Source organism: Seriola lalandi, unplaced genomic scaffold (assembly GCF_002814215.2).
Source record: "Seriola lalandi dorsalis isolate HSWRI2012SDOR001 ecotype SW California unplaced genomic scaffold, Sedor1 jcf7180002054583, whole genome shotgun sequence".
Lineage (NCBI taxonomy): Eukaryota > Metazoa > Chordata > Actinopteri > Carangiformes > Carangidae > Seriola > Seriola lalandi.
In genome coordinates this window covers 1,903,123-1,918,832 of record NW_019525136.1, presented here as the reverse complement: position 1 = coordinate 1,918,832, position 15,710 = coordinate 1,903,123, and the positions used below count along the sequence as shown (strand labels likewise).

Below are 15,710 nucleotides of genomic sequence, written 5' to 3'. Positions count from 1 at the left end.
GCTGATGCTGGACAGACAGGAAAATAAAGGAAGCCGCGAGAAAAAAAAATATTGTTTTTGGCTATAACACTTGGTGTCAATCGGTGGGGTATTTTGCTACACCTACATTTTTGAAGAAAACTGAATGATATCGCAATTAAATTCCATTCCCCTGTCTCTCCAGTGCCTCTGATTGGTTAAATAATCAAGCCAATTAAATCTGGTGTGTGTGTCTCTGTGTGTGTGTGTGTGTGTGTGTGTGTGTGTATATTTATATAAATATACACACGTATGTGTGTGGGAGGAGACTACAACATTGGCCTCCATTCTCTGTTGGATGAAATCTTACTCTGGTGATGGTCTTATACTAGTTCTTAATGAATGAAAATGGTAGTGAACATTGTGTACATTATTTAAACACTTGAATTCAACAGTTAATAATGTGCACTAGACATCATGATAAACACTTCTATCACATATTTTTACTCAGTATTTATCTTGTCTATCTTTAAGTGCCTCTAAACTGTATTTTTTGCATTCAAAACACTGAATGAAATAGTTTTTTTTACTGTTCTTATTGCTGGATAGTATAAGACCATTCCCCAATTTTGTAGCTGGTTCAAGCAGGTGCAGCTTCCTTTGGTTTTAATCAGTTTACTCTATAATTATTTTTCTAAAAATCATCTTAAAGTTTCTTTTCTTTCTTTTCTTCCCAATCTGTCTTTCCTCCTGCCCCTCTCAATCTCAACACATGAAATTATCTCCTTGGCCCCCTCCCTGTGACTTCCTGCTTTCTCTGTCTCCTCGGGCATCTACTTCCTCTCTCTCCTCTTCCCCTCTCCTCACCTCCAGTATGGAGGATGGTGTTCGGAGCTCGGGCAGCTGTGGAGGAGTGGTCCTCTCTTGCACTGACAAGCTGAACAGACGCACTGTGTTGGTTCGACCCGTCAGCAAGCAAGACTCTTTTAGCCACTTCTCTGGCTTTTTCCCTCCTGTAAGAATCCAGTTCTTCTTTTTAGTTGACTCTGCTTCTCCTCCATCAACAGTGGCCTAAAAGAGAAGTTCTGTATGTTCCTCAGAGATGTTTCAGAAGCTAGTGCTTTAATTTGAATTTAAAGCGTTGCTTTGAAAATTTGCACAAATTAACAAACTCAATCACATAATGCTCTCAAGGAAAATATCTCTAAGGCTTCTAATGTAACACACTTGGTCTTTGAGGAATATGTTCTAAACTTTTCTTACATTTATTATTGAATGTCTCTCAAAAGGGTACATTATTTTTTGCTTTTAGCAATTTTGCAGTTAATAAATAATAAGTCCACTGTTCCTGGATGTTTTTGCAGATTTTACCCAGATCTGTCTTTCATTTGGAATTGGTATTTAAGTGATTTTTATCCTGTATTTGCTTCACTCATAAGTTTTAAGATTTTCACTTTTCCAATAAATCAGAAATAATTCCGCCTCAGAAAACAGCCACAATCATTAATTCGTTTTGCAAGAATTTACACATCCTGTTAAGGGGGCTGATTTGATGACCAAATCTAAATTACTACACAGAACAGTTTGGCTTTTTTAGAATTGTATATGGGAACATAGAGGGTTGTGGTTTTTTTAATGCCTAAGTCCTGAGGTTAAGTTTTGCTGAAATGCAAGGGGTAAGTCTAAATCAGGCTTTCCAAATTCCAAATTTTAAATAGAGCATTGTTGAAGGTAAATTTTTACTTTTCCCAAAATGATCTGTATATAATCATATAATCCATGTTTGTAAATCTGGCCAAGTTTAATTTAAAAGATAAAAAATTTGTCATTTAATCAGATAAATTTGTATATATTGTAAAATCTAGAGTAATGTTTTAGCCAGGCTTAACCCTCTTCCAGGAAATTAGACCAAAGTAACACAGAACAGTTATGTTTTAGTCTGGGATTGCTCTGTGTGATTATACCTGTTATCTGTGATTTGTGCTGTCTCACCAATGGCCAGACGGCAGCTAAGGTCCTGGAGGGCTCTCACCAGCAGCACGGCTTCCTGTCAATCACTTACACTCAGGCTGTCACCAAAAATGTTCGTCACAAACTCACCACTCGGTCTGAGCGGCCAACGCGCAGTAATGCAACCACTGCCAGTCAACGGATGACCACTGATCCTCTGGCAGACAGCTCACCCCAGTACCTGAGAGAAATCCTGCTGACAGCCCAGCCCTTTGATGTGGTGTTATCCTGTCCCTTATTGGCAACCGTAGCAGGGGTGCTCCAGGTAGGAAAAAGTGTCTGTCAGTTCTCATAATTGTGCAGTATGGTATGACCCACATTGGGAAATTAACAACAATAAAATATATTGTTTTTAAAGCTTTTGTGAGTAAATATGTAGATACTGAAAAAAATGATCTCATCTACTCTGTGATCAGCATTTATTTTCTTATTTGTTGTTTGAACCAGCCCACAAACAACAAAACTTATGATTAAGACCGTATGAATTGTTTCTACTACTGACTGGATGTCTTTTCAGGCTACGGTACCAAGACGCTACAGAGAGCGTGGAAAGTCAGCAGGCCAACCAATGAGAAGCCACACACTGACTTCTCGGTGTTTACCTCTCATCTACATCAACACCAGTGTGATCAGGATCTTCTGTCCTGGAGCACAAGACAGACAGACAGCATCAGGTCAGAGAGTTACTTGTGTCTTTTGAAAGTACACTTGTGTACACATGGTGACACTGTACAACAATAGGAGAGTATTATGTCACAGGCTGTGGTTTGGAGTCTTCAGGTCTGTGGTGCCTGTATGAAAGTCCCTGTCATAGTTGACAAGACATAGCAGAGGAACCACATTAGTTTGCAGACACGTTCGCTAAGAAATATTTCAGCCTGTGAAGAACCAACCGCAGTTATATATAGTTCCACAGAGTATAAAATCATTCTCCCAACATCACAGATGCGTGGAGTCTTGTTTTGCCTGCTGGTAGTACTGTAATGACTAATGGCAGAGGCACAGTTCAGTGGTGGACTTATGGTTTTAGTGTTATATTTACAGAATTTTTATAATAATTTATGACACTGATTAAAAAAGCAGCATAGTACAATCAATCACTCATTATTTACAGTGTTGTATATGTCCCTCTGTATTCAGTGTATTTGTTTCTGTGTGTGTGTGTGTGTGTGTGTGTGTGTGTGTGTGTGTGTGTGTGTGTCTCACTAGATCCCCATGTGAAACAAGAGGACACCTTGGTATTAAAGATGGGTTCCCTCAGCATGGCTCCTCAGGCTGATAACCCCCTGACCCGCACTGTGCTGCGAAAAGACATCTACCAGTAAGACAAACTCTCCTCACTGAAGCTTCTCCACTAAATTGAAGTTTGGGTTTTTGTGGTTGACAAAATGGATATTTACTGTTTTCAATATAAGGCCAATGTTAAAAACAAAGCAAAAAGTTGATTTATGGCTCTGTTAAAGGGAAAGATTTTTCTAGAATAATTTACACAAAACAGTTTTTTTTTCAGCTGTGAAACTGCAGCACACTCAGTCACAGAGCAGTACTATTTAGCAATTTAATGAATTTTAAGATTCATGCAGAATCATCAACCTTCTTCAGTTCCCAATAACACTGCTTGCATTGCATGTTGATTTAAAAGGAAAAAAAAAAGCCAGTCCTCATTTAAGTCTCTTTAAAAAATATTTTTCCCTCTCTTGTGTTTATACATTCTGGCTTATACTATACATTTATCCTTTTTTCTCAAATACAAGATGCTGTGCAAGACATTTATTACTGAGTCTGACTCCCAGTCTTCCTCCCTGTCTTTTACACATGTCTGGTACCTCTCTTGTTAATAAATCTCATTACACTTACACAGCTTTATCACATTCTGCTCTGAAAACACACACACTGCTCACTATGTGACCACCACAAAACTTGCAAGGTGATCACAGTTCATTAAAGGTGCCACTCAAATTTGTCTGAGCTCAAATCACACTCCATAAAACCTGTTGTGCAGCAAGTGTTTTTGGTGTGTATGTGCCTGTGCATCCGTGCACATCTGTGCTCTCACAATCTTTGCTGTCTCATAGGAGATTTTTAGGGTACAGCACATTGCAGCGCTGCATGTGGTTAAGCTGCCCCTGTAATGACAGAGAGCAGTGAGTGACACCTTGGGGCACTGCTTGGCCCTACAGCTGAAACACAAAACTGTTGACACAAGCCTCCAATGCCATGTGGATCAAAGCTGCTAGGCAGGGAAAATCTGGACCTCTGAGGGAAATAGCTCAGTGCAAAACACATTTCCCTACTATAGGCAACTAAGAGAATCTGGATTGTGTCATAACTGCCTTGAAACCGCAGCCCCACAGAGTGAGTGTGTGTGTGTGTGTGTGTGTGTGTGTGTGTGTGTGTGTGTGTGTGTGTGTGTGTGTGAGAGAGAGAGAAGAGGGGTTGGGGGGGTGTGTGTGTGCGAATGGGCAGATATGGAGCTGGCAAACACATGTAATGAGGGAGATAAAAGTGGTGCCTAATGCTTTGTGCAGCTGCAAGTGAGCTGTCACAAGATGTAAAATGGAGAAAAATAAAAATGGAAGGTGGACAACAAAAGGAGAGGAGAGGCCACTTTAGGCGTCATTGCAGCCTTCAGTTGGTGGAAGTGTCATATGTAGGGAGCCTGAATAGAGCAGGGAGGAAGATGGGGTCTAGGCCTCTGGGCAATGTGTGACTGAGGGAAATACTGCACTCTGGCCAACCTTGTCCAGATTTCTCCAAGAGTACCCGAGCTGTCTTCCTCGTACTCTCTCATTTACTCGTTTGATGAATTGGAGCAAGGAATGTATTGATCAGTAACCATAGCTACTGTTTTGCAGGGACTTTCGGGGGGTATTTTTTTTTTATCCCCACTAGCTTCACACAGTGTGCCATGATGAAATGTTTGCTGTTTGTTTTGGTACAAGTTATTACATTTAATGGGATGTAATTACTCTGTTTCCATGGATACCGGGCCTAGATTTATTTTGTTGACATGTTGGCCATGTTGTTATCATGTCAGATGATAAATGATGATCTTGTGGGCATGGAAAATAATCTGGAGTTTTTTCTCAGACTTTCACCCAAAAAACCAGTTAGAGCAGCCATGCAATTTCACCCCATATTGGCCAGTAATGTTCTGCCTCTGGTGGTTACAGGATTGGTCGCTCTGCGGCTGTGGTACCCACATCTGCTCATAGACATAGAGTGCATCGCACGACGCTCAACTCTGGCCCTCCACACACACGCCACCATGTAGCCCTCCACACGCAGCACTCCAGATGAACACAGGCGTACAGAATAGACAGCCAGGCACACGTGCACTTGCAAACACAATAACTCAGTCATGCATTCACACCCAAATATGCAATGCGCACAACCACATACTGTACATATGCACACAAAACACACATGCATTCTCTTTCACAAGCACTAGCAGCAGGCATGGTCATGTGTACAAACACACCCACATTCAGTCACCCCCTTAACCTCTGCACACAGAAGCCAAGAGCCACCACTTCCCTCTCTGCAGTGAAACCCAGGAATTATGTCAAACCACTCTCTGTGTTCATCCCTCCATTCCTAACCATGTATTATCCTCACCACCTTCCCTGTTCACATCTGCCCTCCAATTTAGGATGATCACACTTCTGAGTCACATGATTGAAAACAGGGGCTTGTTGCCATACCATTGCCAAGCCCTGTCATGTGCTTTATCTGTGCTGAATACTACTGTGTGTGCTCTCTCAAATCGTATAGAGAAAGGCATAGTGAGAGCCTGTAATCATGCAAACCAGTATGTGTTTACAATCTATAACCAACTGTGGCCATAGGAAGAAATCTTGTCTTTGAGTCTTAGTAGCCATCGACTGCAATTCTGTTTAAAGCTCACCTCTAATGACATCCGTTGTCATAATTAAATGACTGGCCTAAACAGCTATGCTGTTATTGTTAACTGTACATGAAATGATTGCCTCACAATGTCCAGGATTTACTGTAATAACACCGTGGGAAGAGTGAAGGCTAAAATAGCAAGCATATGTAAACATCCTGATGGAGCATATCTTGATACTCTTCTACTAACACCGTTTCTGACACACTTCAAAGCTCCTCAGTTTCCCCTTCAGCCTCATGTTTAGGGTACAGTATGTATTTATCATTTAGAGTAGATACATTTCTTCAGTGAAGGTAAAATAAACCTGTACGTCCGTAACACTGTGGAGCTAAGTTGATATCCACCACCAGATTCATTTGGTAACAATTAACACAGTTTCATTTGATCATGTGATGTTAAGTTCTGTTCCTCTGAAGGGGTAGGTCCCCAGGGGCTTCTTTACCAAGCAGGAATTATGACACAGAGCTGCAGGCTTCCCCTCTTTCTCCCTCTTCATCTCTAGCTACAAGGCCGCTGTCAATTTACACAGCTGAAATCATTTTCCTGTCTTGAAAAAGCTGGCTTTTTCCAAGTACATGAACGTCGGCCCGGGGAATGTCCAGCATGCATTCAGCCCTGACTTTCTTGTGGTTTGGGCCCTCTGCAAAATCTCACAGATCTTTTACTCCCTACTCCTATTTTCTTTCATTGTCTCACTTTCTCTCTCCTTTTTTCCAGTGAGATTTTTTTTTTCACTCATGGAACACTTAATTGAAAGCTTCTTGTGTACTGGGGTGAATGGGTACCACTCTTTCAAACACCGTAAGCAGATTGGGTTTCCGCTCTTAGTGGCACAGACATGTTAAAATGTGTCTGTTTGAGGGTTAAAACAGTTTGCGTTGCCAATATCATGACCTGATATTGACCTTATCTAAACTTCAGTAAGTTTGAATGCCATGATATATTTATTTATAAGGCTTTACCTATAAATGGTTAATGGAAATAACACAGTATAGTGATGTTGTGTCCATTACTTAGTTTTAATGCCTTAATCAATTTTTAGGTAACCAGAAAATATACATTTTTTAAGTTAAACATATTTTTTATTTAGATATATATATGTATGTATGTGTGTATACACATTATACATATATATCTATATACATAGTAGTCAGAATGACAAAACAGATTGACAGAGACATTCAAACCCTGCCCACTTTCAGACCTTCACACTAACCAGTGGTTGTGTAAAATGGGTAGAATTGTCAGATTATCTGTTTAGAAAAGTTCAAAAAATTGATGGACAAAGCACATTTTATTCTTCTGACAGAAAGGGCTTTTCAAATGCTGTTTTAGTCTTTTAAATGACATCATTCCTCCACATGGCCTTCTATTTCCTCTTATGATATCTGCCTCCGTATTTTTGGTAAATGGTAAATTGTAAATGGACTTGCACTTATATAGCACTTTTCTAGTCTTACTGACCACTCAAAGCGCTTTACAATACTTGCCACATTCACCCCTTCACTAACACATTCATACACTGATGGAACAGCCATCAGGGGCAAAGTGGGGTTCTGTATCTTGTAACTTCTACATGCGGCCTGGATCGAACCACCGGCCTTCTAATTAGTATAAACAGTGTTTATATTTTTTATCTATGTTAGGGAGTTAAATTATTATTATTCAAGAAAAGTGTATTTTCTTATGTGTTTTTCCTTCCCTTTGTGCCTGTTTGCATCCATGTGTCTGCACATGTTTCTCCATGTGTGTGTGTTTGTGTCTTAAAATATCCTGCACATTTCCCGACATCCCCACACCTAGATGACACAGCTCTAAATTCCATCACTAACTCGGTTACCTCATGGTCTGTCCGAGGGAGACTCAGGGAGCATCCTGCTGCCGCAAAATATGGGTTTTTTTGGGTTTTTGTTTTGATTAGTGCACATGCCTGCGTTTCTATGGTAACGGCAGAGAAGGCTGCTGTGTCAGTGGTGATGCAGCGCCAAGTCAACATAACGTGGCTATATCGATGGTCTCTGTTTCACTCCCTCCTCCTGTGTCTTTTTCTAATACACTTTCCAAAGTATGACTGTTCTAGCATTTTTGTTCTTCCCTCTTTCTCTCATTAGTTTCTTTCCTCACATCATGTTTGTGTTTCTGGTGTTTATAACCCTCTCTACCCTCATTCCTTCCTTTCTTCCCCCCTGTCTTCCTGTCCCTTTCTGTTTTAATGTTTAATGTGACTAACTCTTCCTGTCATGCTCCCTTTTACCCTCTTTTTCATACTTCAATCCATTTCTTTCCATTCTTTCTCATTTGTTCTCAACAGTTTTTTCTCTGTGTGTCCCTGTGTATTTGTTATTTCCTTCCTCTCTGGCTTTTCCTCTCCGTCGCTTCAGTGTTGGTTTGACTGGTCCCAGTCCCAGCACACTGTGGTCAGTAAGCCAGCCCCTCATTGCTTTTGAATGGCTGCCTGGTTAAGCCCATATATATGTCCTCATAAGTGGTTGTGATGGGGATCTCCCCTCCACAGATAAACACAGCCTGCTGAAGCCAGGACCCTGCCTGTTACTAATAAAATTCCCTGGCAGAACATTACATGCACCCTTCTCCCACAGTAGCATCCTCTCTATGACAAGGGATGTGTGGATGGAGGAATAGAGGGATACAAGTCCCCAAAGAGGTGGGAAAGAGGAGTGATGTACTTTTTTTCCTACTGTAGGGCAGTAGGAAAGAAGGCATACCTCTCAAAGTGATTTCACCTGATGAGAAAGGAAATCTGTGTCTCTTTTTCTCCTAAATGGACTCTTATCTTTACTATATTCTTATAAAGAATTTTCTGCAGTAAATCTCTGTAGCAAAGCCTTAAATAATGTTTTGTTTTAGATTACAACTTTGAGGGAACTAATTTAACTGTCCTAAAAAGTGTTCTTACCATACTATAAAATATATATAATAAGATAATATGACGTTAACCATGTACATTTCAGTTGTGGTAAACTTTCATTTTGTAGTTTACACTTTAATTGTGGGAACTGTCATTACATTGTACTAAGTGATGCAGATTTCAAAAGTGGTTTTCATAACATATAATCAACAATTATAACTTTTCCAGACAAGAAGTAATTAGAATAAACACTTAACTATATAGAGAATATGTTTATAGATTGTTGGGTTAACTACTGTGAACACTCAACTATTATAGTTTTACAGTTAGGAGACATTAGATCTGTCCTATAATAAAGACAGATTTCACTGATTTTATTTAGGTCTGTTCATTCAGTAGTAGAAGCAGCGAACATTTCCATTTTTATTTATTTGAGGCAGTAGCTGTGGAAGATGGTTGAAGGCAGGGTGTAGATCAAAGCTGCTCACAGGCCCTCTGCACATCAGCTCCGTTCAAAGGTGCAAACCTGTCACAGCATCAGCAGTCACCTCAGTAAATTCAGCAGCGGTCACTAGGGTTCACATACTGCTGCTGTGCTGGTAGTAGGATTAGGAGACCCTGCGAGTTTTATGCATTATAATCTCTTGTCCTCACATCGGGGAAAAACTATGAATGATCCTCTCAGGCGTCTGTATGACAGCTGCAGCTCTCTTAGTTTCTTTTTCTTTTCATATGAAATGCCATTCTTTTTTTATACGCTCTTCAGCTGGTCCCCTTCTTTCATGTCTTTCTCCTCATCTTTCTTTTCCTCATAAAACCCCGAGTTCCCAGCAAATGATTCATTAGATGCTTCAGTGCACACTTGCCTCATCATTCACTTTAGTCGGCTGCCAAGTACCCCATTTCCCCGTTTGTTTACACCAGCAAAAAGTGTGCCGCTTTGCTTCGCTGCTGCAGTGGAGGAGAAGAGCTGCTTGGGCCACACACAGTGACACCCAGGACCTACACTTATATACTCTGATTTAGGAGTTGCTTTAAAAACTCCCCTGGCTGCTGAGCAGGGTTAATCATAAACTCCTCTCAGAGGCAATGATGTCAATGATGGTAATATCTGTATCACCAGAATAAAAGAGGTCTTTAGTATGATTTCTTAAACTGCCATAGCAGAACAGCCTAAATGATGAGCAGCATTCATAAGTGAGCATTTTGAATGCACCAAAATTTGGTTTTAAAACAGTAGTTCTGAAAGAAATGATATTGGAAATGACTCCCTGCTGGTTTAGTGCAGAGAAGCATCATGCAGTAAAAGTGGTGTCTGTGGGGATAGCTCAGCCAGACATGGGCCATTTGAAATAAAGTTCTCATCTATTTTTGTCTTTACTTTCAGGCTTTAAAAATATAATCAGAGGATCTTAATTCTACACTCTTGCTAGTCTAAATTTTGTCTTTTTGTGAAAATATGCCAGTGTGTCATTAACACAGAACTGTGGGCAAAACCAAACCAACTGAATAAATCTCTTTAATTGCATTGGTCCTTTTTTGGCCAAGTAGCTGTTCTGATCTTTTAGTTGGTTTATGTGTGTGTATTGATGTCATTACTGCCTCTATTATGACTCTGCCTTAAATATATGTTTTTACAAGAATTCACTTTTGATACTACATGGTTGTCTTAAAGTGAGTATAGTTATAGTGCGTTAAAGGCAAATGTTCAATCATCATAATGTAATCCAGTTGTCAATCTAAGCTTTTAGTGCAGAAACAGGGGAAATGGCACTGAGCCACGAGAGTTTGTTGAACCTGAGCCAGCCAACAGAAGAGCCTTATAGAAGACCCACCCAGCAGTCAAACAGAGGTAGAGTGGCTAATAGTGTGAAAGATTTCATCAGTAAGAATGTCTCTGAGGAATCACAAAGCCTGTGCTTCATTCTTGTTGTGCTCTGTTTGGGCCCTTGGGACAGAGGAAAGAGACATTCAGTTGAGATGATTAGCACTAGACCTTTCTTGGTCGACTGTAAATCATTTAGCTCCACTTGTTCCTCTCCCTTTCTTTAATCCTCTCTTCTACTCTCTTTAGATGTACACCCATGTTCTCCCTCTCTTCTTGGGAGAAAGAAGATAAAATAAGCAAGGATTTGAGGGTCAGCCAGAATAAACATTGTTTTTTGTCAGTCGAGCAAATGAAACACCTGGTGCTGGTAAATGCCGAGGACATATTTCACATTGCCTTGACACTCAGGATTAATGCAACATCAAATTGTTTTAAAATGGGGACAGCCGCTGCCCAGAGTAAATCATACGCCCCTTTTTATTAAAGTTTGCCCTAGAATTTATGTTTTAATTCAGACAGGATAGCCTGCGCAGGGCTGACTGATGAGACTGGGAATGGGTTCATAAGGGCTCATGTTGAAACAGCCCTCAGACGATGTGGCGTAATATGAACAGGAAGTTTAGACTTAGCCACTGAATACTGCTGTTTGAGGTGGATTATTTCCCCCTTCACATTTTTTTTGTTAGGTAAAGTGATATTTGTCTTATTTTCTGTGGGAACTAGTGTGATTGATAGATTTCTCTGTCTCCCAGATGACACAGCAAACATATCATGCAAGCCGATTTCCTGGAAAGGGAGAAAACGCCATTTTCCCCTACTGCTGTAAGAAAGAGGGGAAGAGTTGGTTCGTGTTTGCGGAGCTAAAGTTACGAGAGCAGAACAGAGGAAACCAGATGAATGTTAGTGGACGTGATCATTGATCTGTGAACCAGAGTACCTGACCGCTGTGTTCAGTCAAACCAGCTGCTTATTATGAGGCTATCAGTCTTCTTGAGGGCGTACACCACGCTGTCCATGCTGACCACCAACCATCCTTCTTTCTGTCCAGCTAGAGGCCTTTGAACAGATTATTACAAGTAAAATCATATGAATACTGAGTCAAACCAGTGATTTATAGCTGCATCTATAGTGTCTACAGAAGGTATTCCCTTCACTTTTTGCAGACTTTATTGTGTTGTAGGTTCAGTTTTAAATCATCGAAGATGAAAACATGTTTTTCGAATTGTTTACAATATTATTAAAAATAAAAATTGAAATCTACCATTTACAAAAGTATTCAGACCTTTTTTAGTATTTTGTAAAAGCCCCTTTGGTAGCAATTACAACTTGGCGTCTTCTTGGGTAAGTGTCTAAAAGCTTTGCACACCTGGATTTGGTCTGTTTATCCCATTCTTCTCAGTGGCTCCTCTCACACTCCATCAGATTGAATGGGAAGTCTCTGAATTGAAATCTTCAGGTCTCTCCACAGATGTTCTTTGAGGTTCAAGTCGGGGCTTTGGCTTGGCCACTCAAGTACAGTCAGTCCACAACAGCATGATTTGCCAGAAATAGTATTTGGAGTTTTGATTTTTAGTTCATCACACCACAGAATCTTCTTCCTCATGCTTTGAGTCCTTTAAATGCAGTTTGGCAGACTCCATATTCCTTGTACTTCCATTTAACCATTCTACCATAAAGGCCTGACTGATAGAGTGCTGCTGAGATGGTTGCTGAGAGTGACAGTTGGCTTCTTGGTCACCCCCCTGAGCAAGGCCCTTCTTGCCTGGTTACTCAGTGTGAACGGACGACCAACTTTAGGAAGGAGGAGTCCTGTTGGTTACAAACTGAATCCATTTCACAATTATTGAGGCTCCAATGCTTTACAAATGGTTTTATACCCTGGCTCTGATCTACATTGTGCCTCACAACAGTTTTATCACAGAGGTCTACAGAGAGATCCTTGGACGTCATGGCTTGATTTTCAGTATGCATTGTGGGATCTAATATACACAGCTTTCTGCCTTTTCTAAACTCTGTTCAATCAATCAACAGGTGAAATCACACCTGACCTTAAGGGGTTCAAAAGGTTTGAATACTTTTGTAAATACGTCTTCAGTTGTTTTTTGTTTGTCATGATTGGTTATTGAGTGTAAATGGCGATTTCATTCCTTTAAAATTAAACATAATACATTGTGCATTAAGTGCAGGGGTCTGAATACTTTCTGAAGCCACTGTATTTACCTCAGTATCATATTGTATCGTTATCATCACTCTGCTTTAATCCCACTTATCCATCATTGCAGAGCTTTGGACCAGAGCACTTTGTGTTTAGCTGGCAGTCTCTTGTACTGTATATGAGTAAGGAGCTGTATACAGCGTCTTGTGTGCTATGTTGTGGTGTCTGCTGACTTCTGTGTACAGCCTGTGGTTCATTCCATAAATATCTGTGGCCTCTGTGATGTTATTCTCAGGCCCTCTGCTCTGTGAGAAGATTGCACCACAACACTTGTATTCCTCGGCCTGCAGTTAGAGGTTTAGGGGGATTTGGAGAGAGAAAACCCCAGCCTGGGCCCTGCTATACATTTTTATGGCCATTTTTATGCGTATGATTTCGATGTAGTGTGCAGAGAAAGGGGAGAAGAGGGAAAGAAACGGGTATTAGGACTCACCACAGGGGAATCAAACAAGTAAACCACAACTTATTTTCCTCTCTTTTTTGGCTCAGAGTGGACTGGCTGTTGGGACAGCATTGTCGGTCCGTTTATCTTTGGGTTCACTGGTCCGGCCTGAAATATCTTAATAACATTTGGATGGATATCTATGGAACTTGATATGGACATATATCATCTAAAGATGATGAATGCTAGTCATTTGAGAATACCTCAGTCTTTCCTGTGGTGACACAGTGAGGTCGTTAAAACTGTCCGGTCCCTAATCACTGTCCTCAAAGGATAAATCCTGATGACTTTAATTAACAGCTCAACCGTTCATGTTGTATCACCCATAGGCTGACGTTTTCATTTGTATGTGATATAAGTGTGTAAAGCCTAAACAGTCAGGGTATGAATTCCCAACAACTGCCGTTTCTTTTTCTTTTTTCTTTTTTTTCCCCTGTAACATCTGTCTGTGCGTTGCCTTTGGAGGCAGTTTTGCATTCTTTGTTTGGTGGTACTCAAGGTGACGGACCTTATTTGAGAACTTCCCGGAAACTGTTCTTGTGTTTTGGCAAACTGCTGTCAGTCAAGTCGGAGTATATGCTGACAGAGGCGAGAGGGATCACCCCTCAGCTGTCCTGCACTCATAAAAGGGCCTGATCCAGGGGTTGACCGCCTGGCTGCAGGACTTCAGCCTCGGTCAGTGTGCCTGCATGTGTGTGTGAGTGAAAATGGTTCATCCTGAAGCAGGAAATAAAGGTTCTAAGAATACACCCATACCACCAACCTAGGAAGCTCTGTGCTCAACAGCAGCATGCGATACACACACATACCAGTGTTACCCTGTCAAAGTGTGAGTGTTTGTGTGTGTGCGTGTACATGAAATTGTAAGTGCATATGTTTTGTGTATGTGCCTGTGTGTAGTTCGACCTCAGCCTTGTGCATTATTATGTTTTAGTTCCTTTTCTCCCTGCTCATGACATGTTGATGTTCTGGCATCCTGTGCAGTTGGTTTGAAGCGGTCATTGTACTGACTGGGAGAGACTGGCCAGTCACACAGCAGTATCGCAGGCCAGGTGGACTGTCAGGGGAATAGTGGGAATAGTTACTTGATAGTCAGTATGTCTCCACTTTGTCTAGGTTCTTTCGATAGGGCTTCCATGGAAATAGCTGAACTCACGCCATGTGTCGATACGCACAGCAAAGTCTGACACAATAAATTTGCAGCAGGAGTTGTTGGCAACTTTTTTCTTTGTGTGTAGTTAGTGTAGTACTCTTACACTTGTAAGGGGTTTAGTTCTTTGGCAAATGATACAGAATAGTCACATCAATACAAGATTATAACAATGTTAGTGTGTTACTGTATTGTAATATTTTTGCAGCAGAAACAGAAACTTATAGGTTGAGTTTCTGTATATAAACAACTCTTTGTAAACATGTCCTGTGTGTATTTTTGTAAGCATGTGTCCATGTATTTCTGTGTATTTGTGGTCAGTAATCTCCTGCCAAACAGCAGTTATCTGTAGGCTACACAGTAGAACAGTATGCGGAGTAGAAGTATGAAAGAGAAAGGCAGTCAACCTCAAGGAAGAAGGAACGTACAGATGCTTTCAAGTGTCCATGTGTGAAGCCATAAGCTCATATGGCTCTGGGAAGCCAATGAGAAAACAGTGGTGTAATTGCCTAATGCTTGCGTAATAAGAGGCACATTACAACCCTAGGAGGTTCAACCAGACTTGAAAGAATCAGAGGCTGGCACTAAAGTGGCTAAAAACCATCTTCCTCCTCCTGGTTTCTACCAGTTGTGTTTAATGCATCTCACTCAGTGCAGAACAGCTTATTCGATATATATTATCAACTCAAATAAATGTGTTTGATTATTCCCTCTACATTCATATGTTCGGTCTTGTTCTGCCACTTTTATGCCATCGTGCTTAAGAGAAATGTTTGTTTTATGTGGTGTTGAGGTAGTGACTTCTTAACAATCTTTGCTAATACCCATGTAGTGAGATTTAATGCATCAATAATTGTATAAGTTTCTATGTAGTTAGAGTAAGAAACTCAGGTTGATCCAACATTTTTATCAAGATGTTTGTGCTATTGTCAATATCTGTATGACATGAATGAACCAAATATAGAATGCAGATCTCTTGCTTTCCCATGTATTACACTTACACAGACTACTGGGTTATTATGAATACACCTAGAGGTATTGTATTTTGTAGAGTGTCTAAATCCAGCATAGTTGTGTAGTTACCCAAGGTTGGCATAAAGAAAGTGACTTTCCACACAGTGAGTATTCTGTTAAACTTCACAACAGCTTATGTCCGTGGGGTCAAGATTAGCAAGCTGGCAAGTCAGTGCAGTGGGAGGTTGAAGCTCTCCAACAGAGGGCTGTGTGTGTGTGTGTGTGTGTGTGTGTGTGTGTGTGTGTGTGTGTGTGTGTGTGTGTGTGTGTGTGTGTGTGTGTGTGTGTGTGTGTGTGTGTGTGTGTGTGTGTGT

General features: G+C 40.7%; 1 protein-coding gene across 3 annotated transcripts in view; it reads left to right on the top strand.

The window, feature by feature from the left end:
• vps13b (vacuolar protein sorting 13 homolog B) overlaps positions 1-15,710 on the top strand; it is a 322,674-nt gene that overhangs the window by 183,949 nt on the left and 123,015 nt on the right. For 2 of the 3 annotated variants that reach the window (XM_087177216.1, XM_023418652.2), the window contains exons 28-31: positions 832-973; positions 1,961-2,233; positions 2,486-2,642; positions 3,178-3,289. In XM_087177216.1, the coding sequence (XP_087033342.1) occupies positions 832-973; positions 1,961-2,233; positions 2,486-2,642; positions 3,178-3,289 (684 nt within the window). The remainder of the gene's footprint in view (positions 1-831; positions 974-1,960; positions 2,234-2,485; positions 2,643-3,177; positions 3,290-15,710) is intronic. The other variant, XM_087177217.1, reaches the window with a different exon arrangement.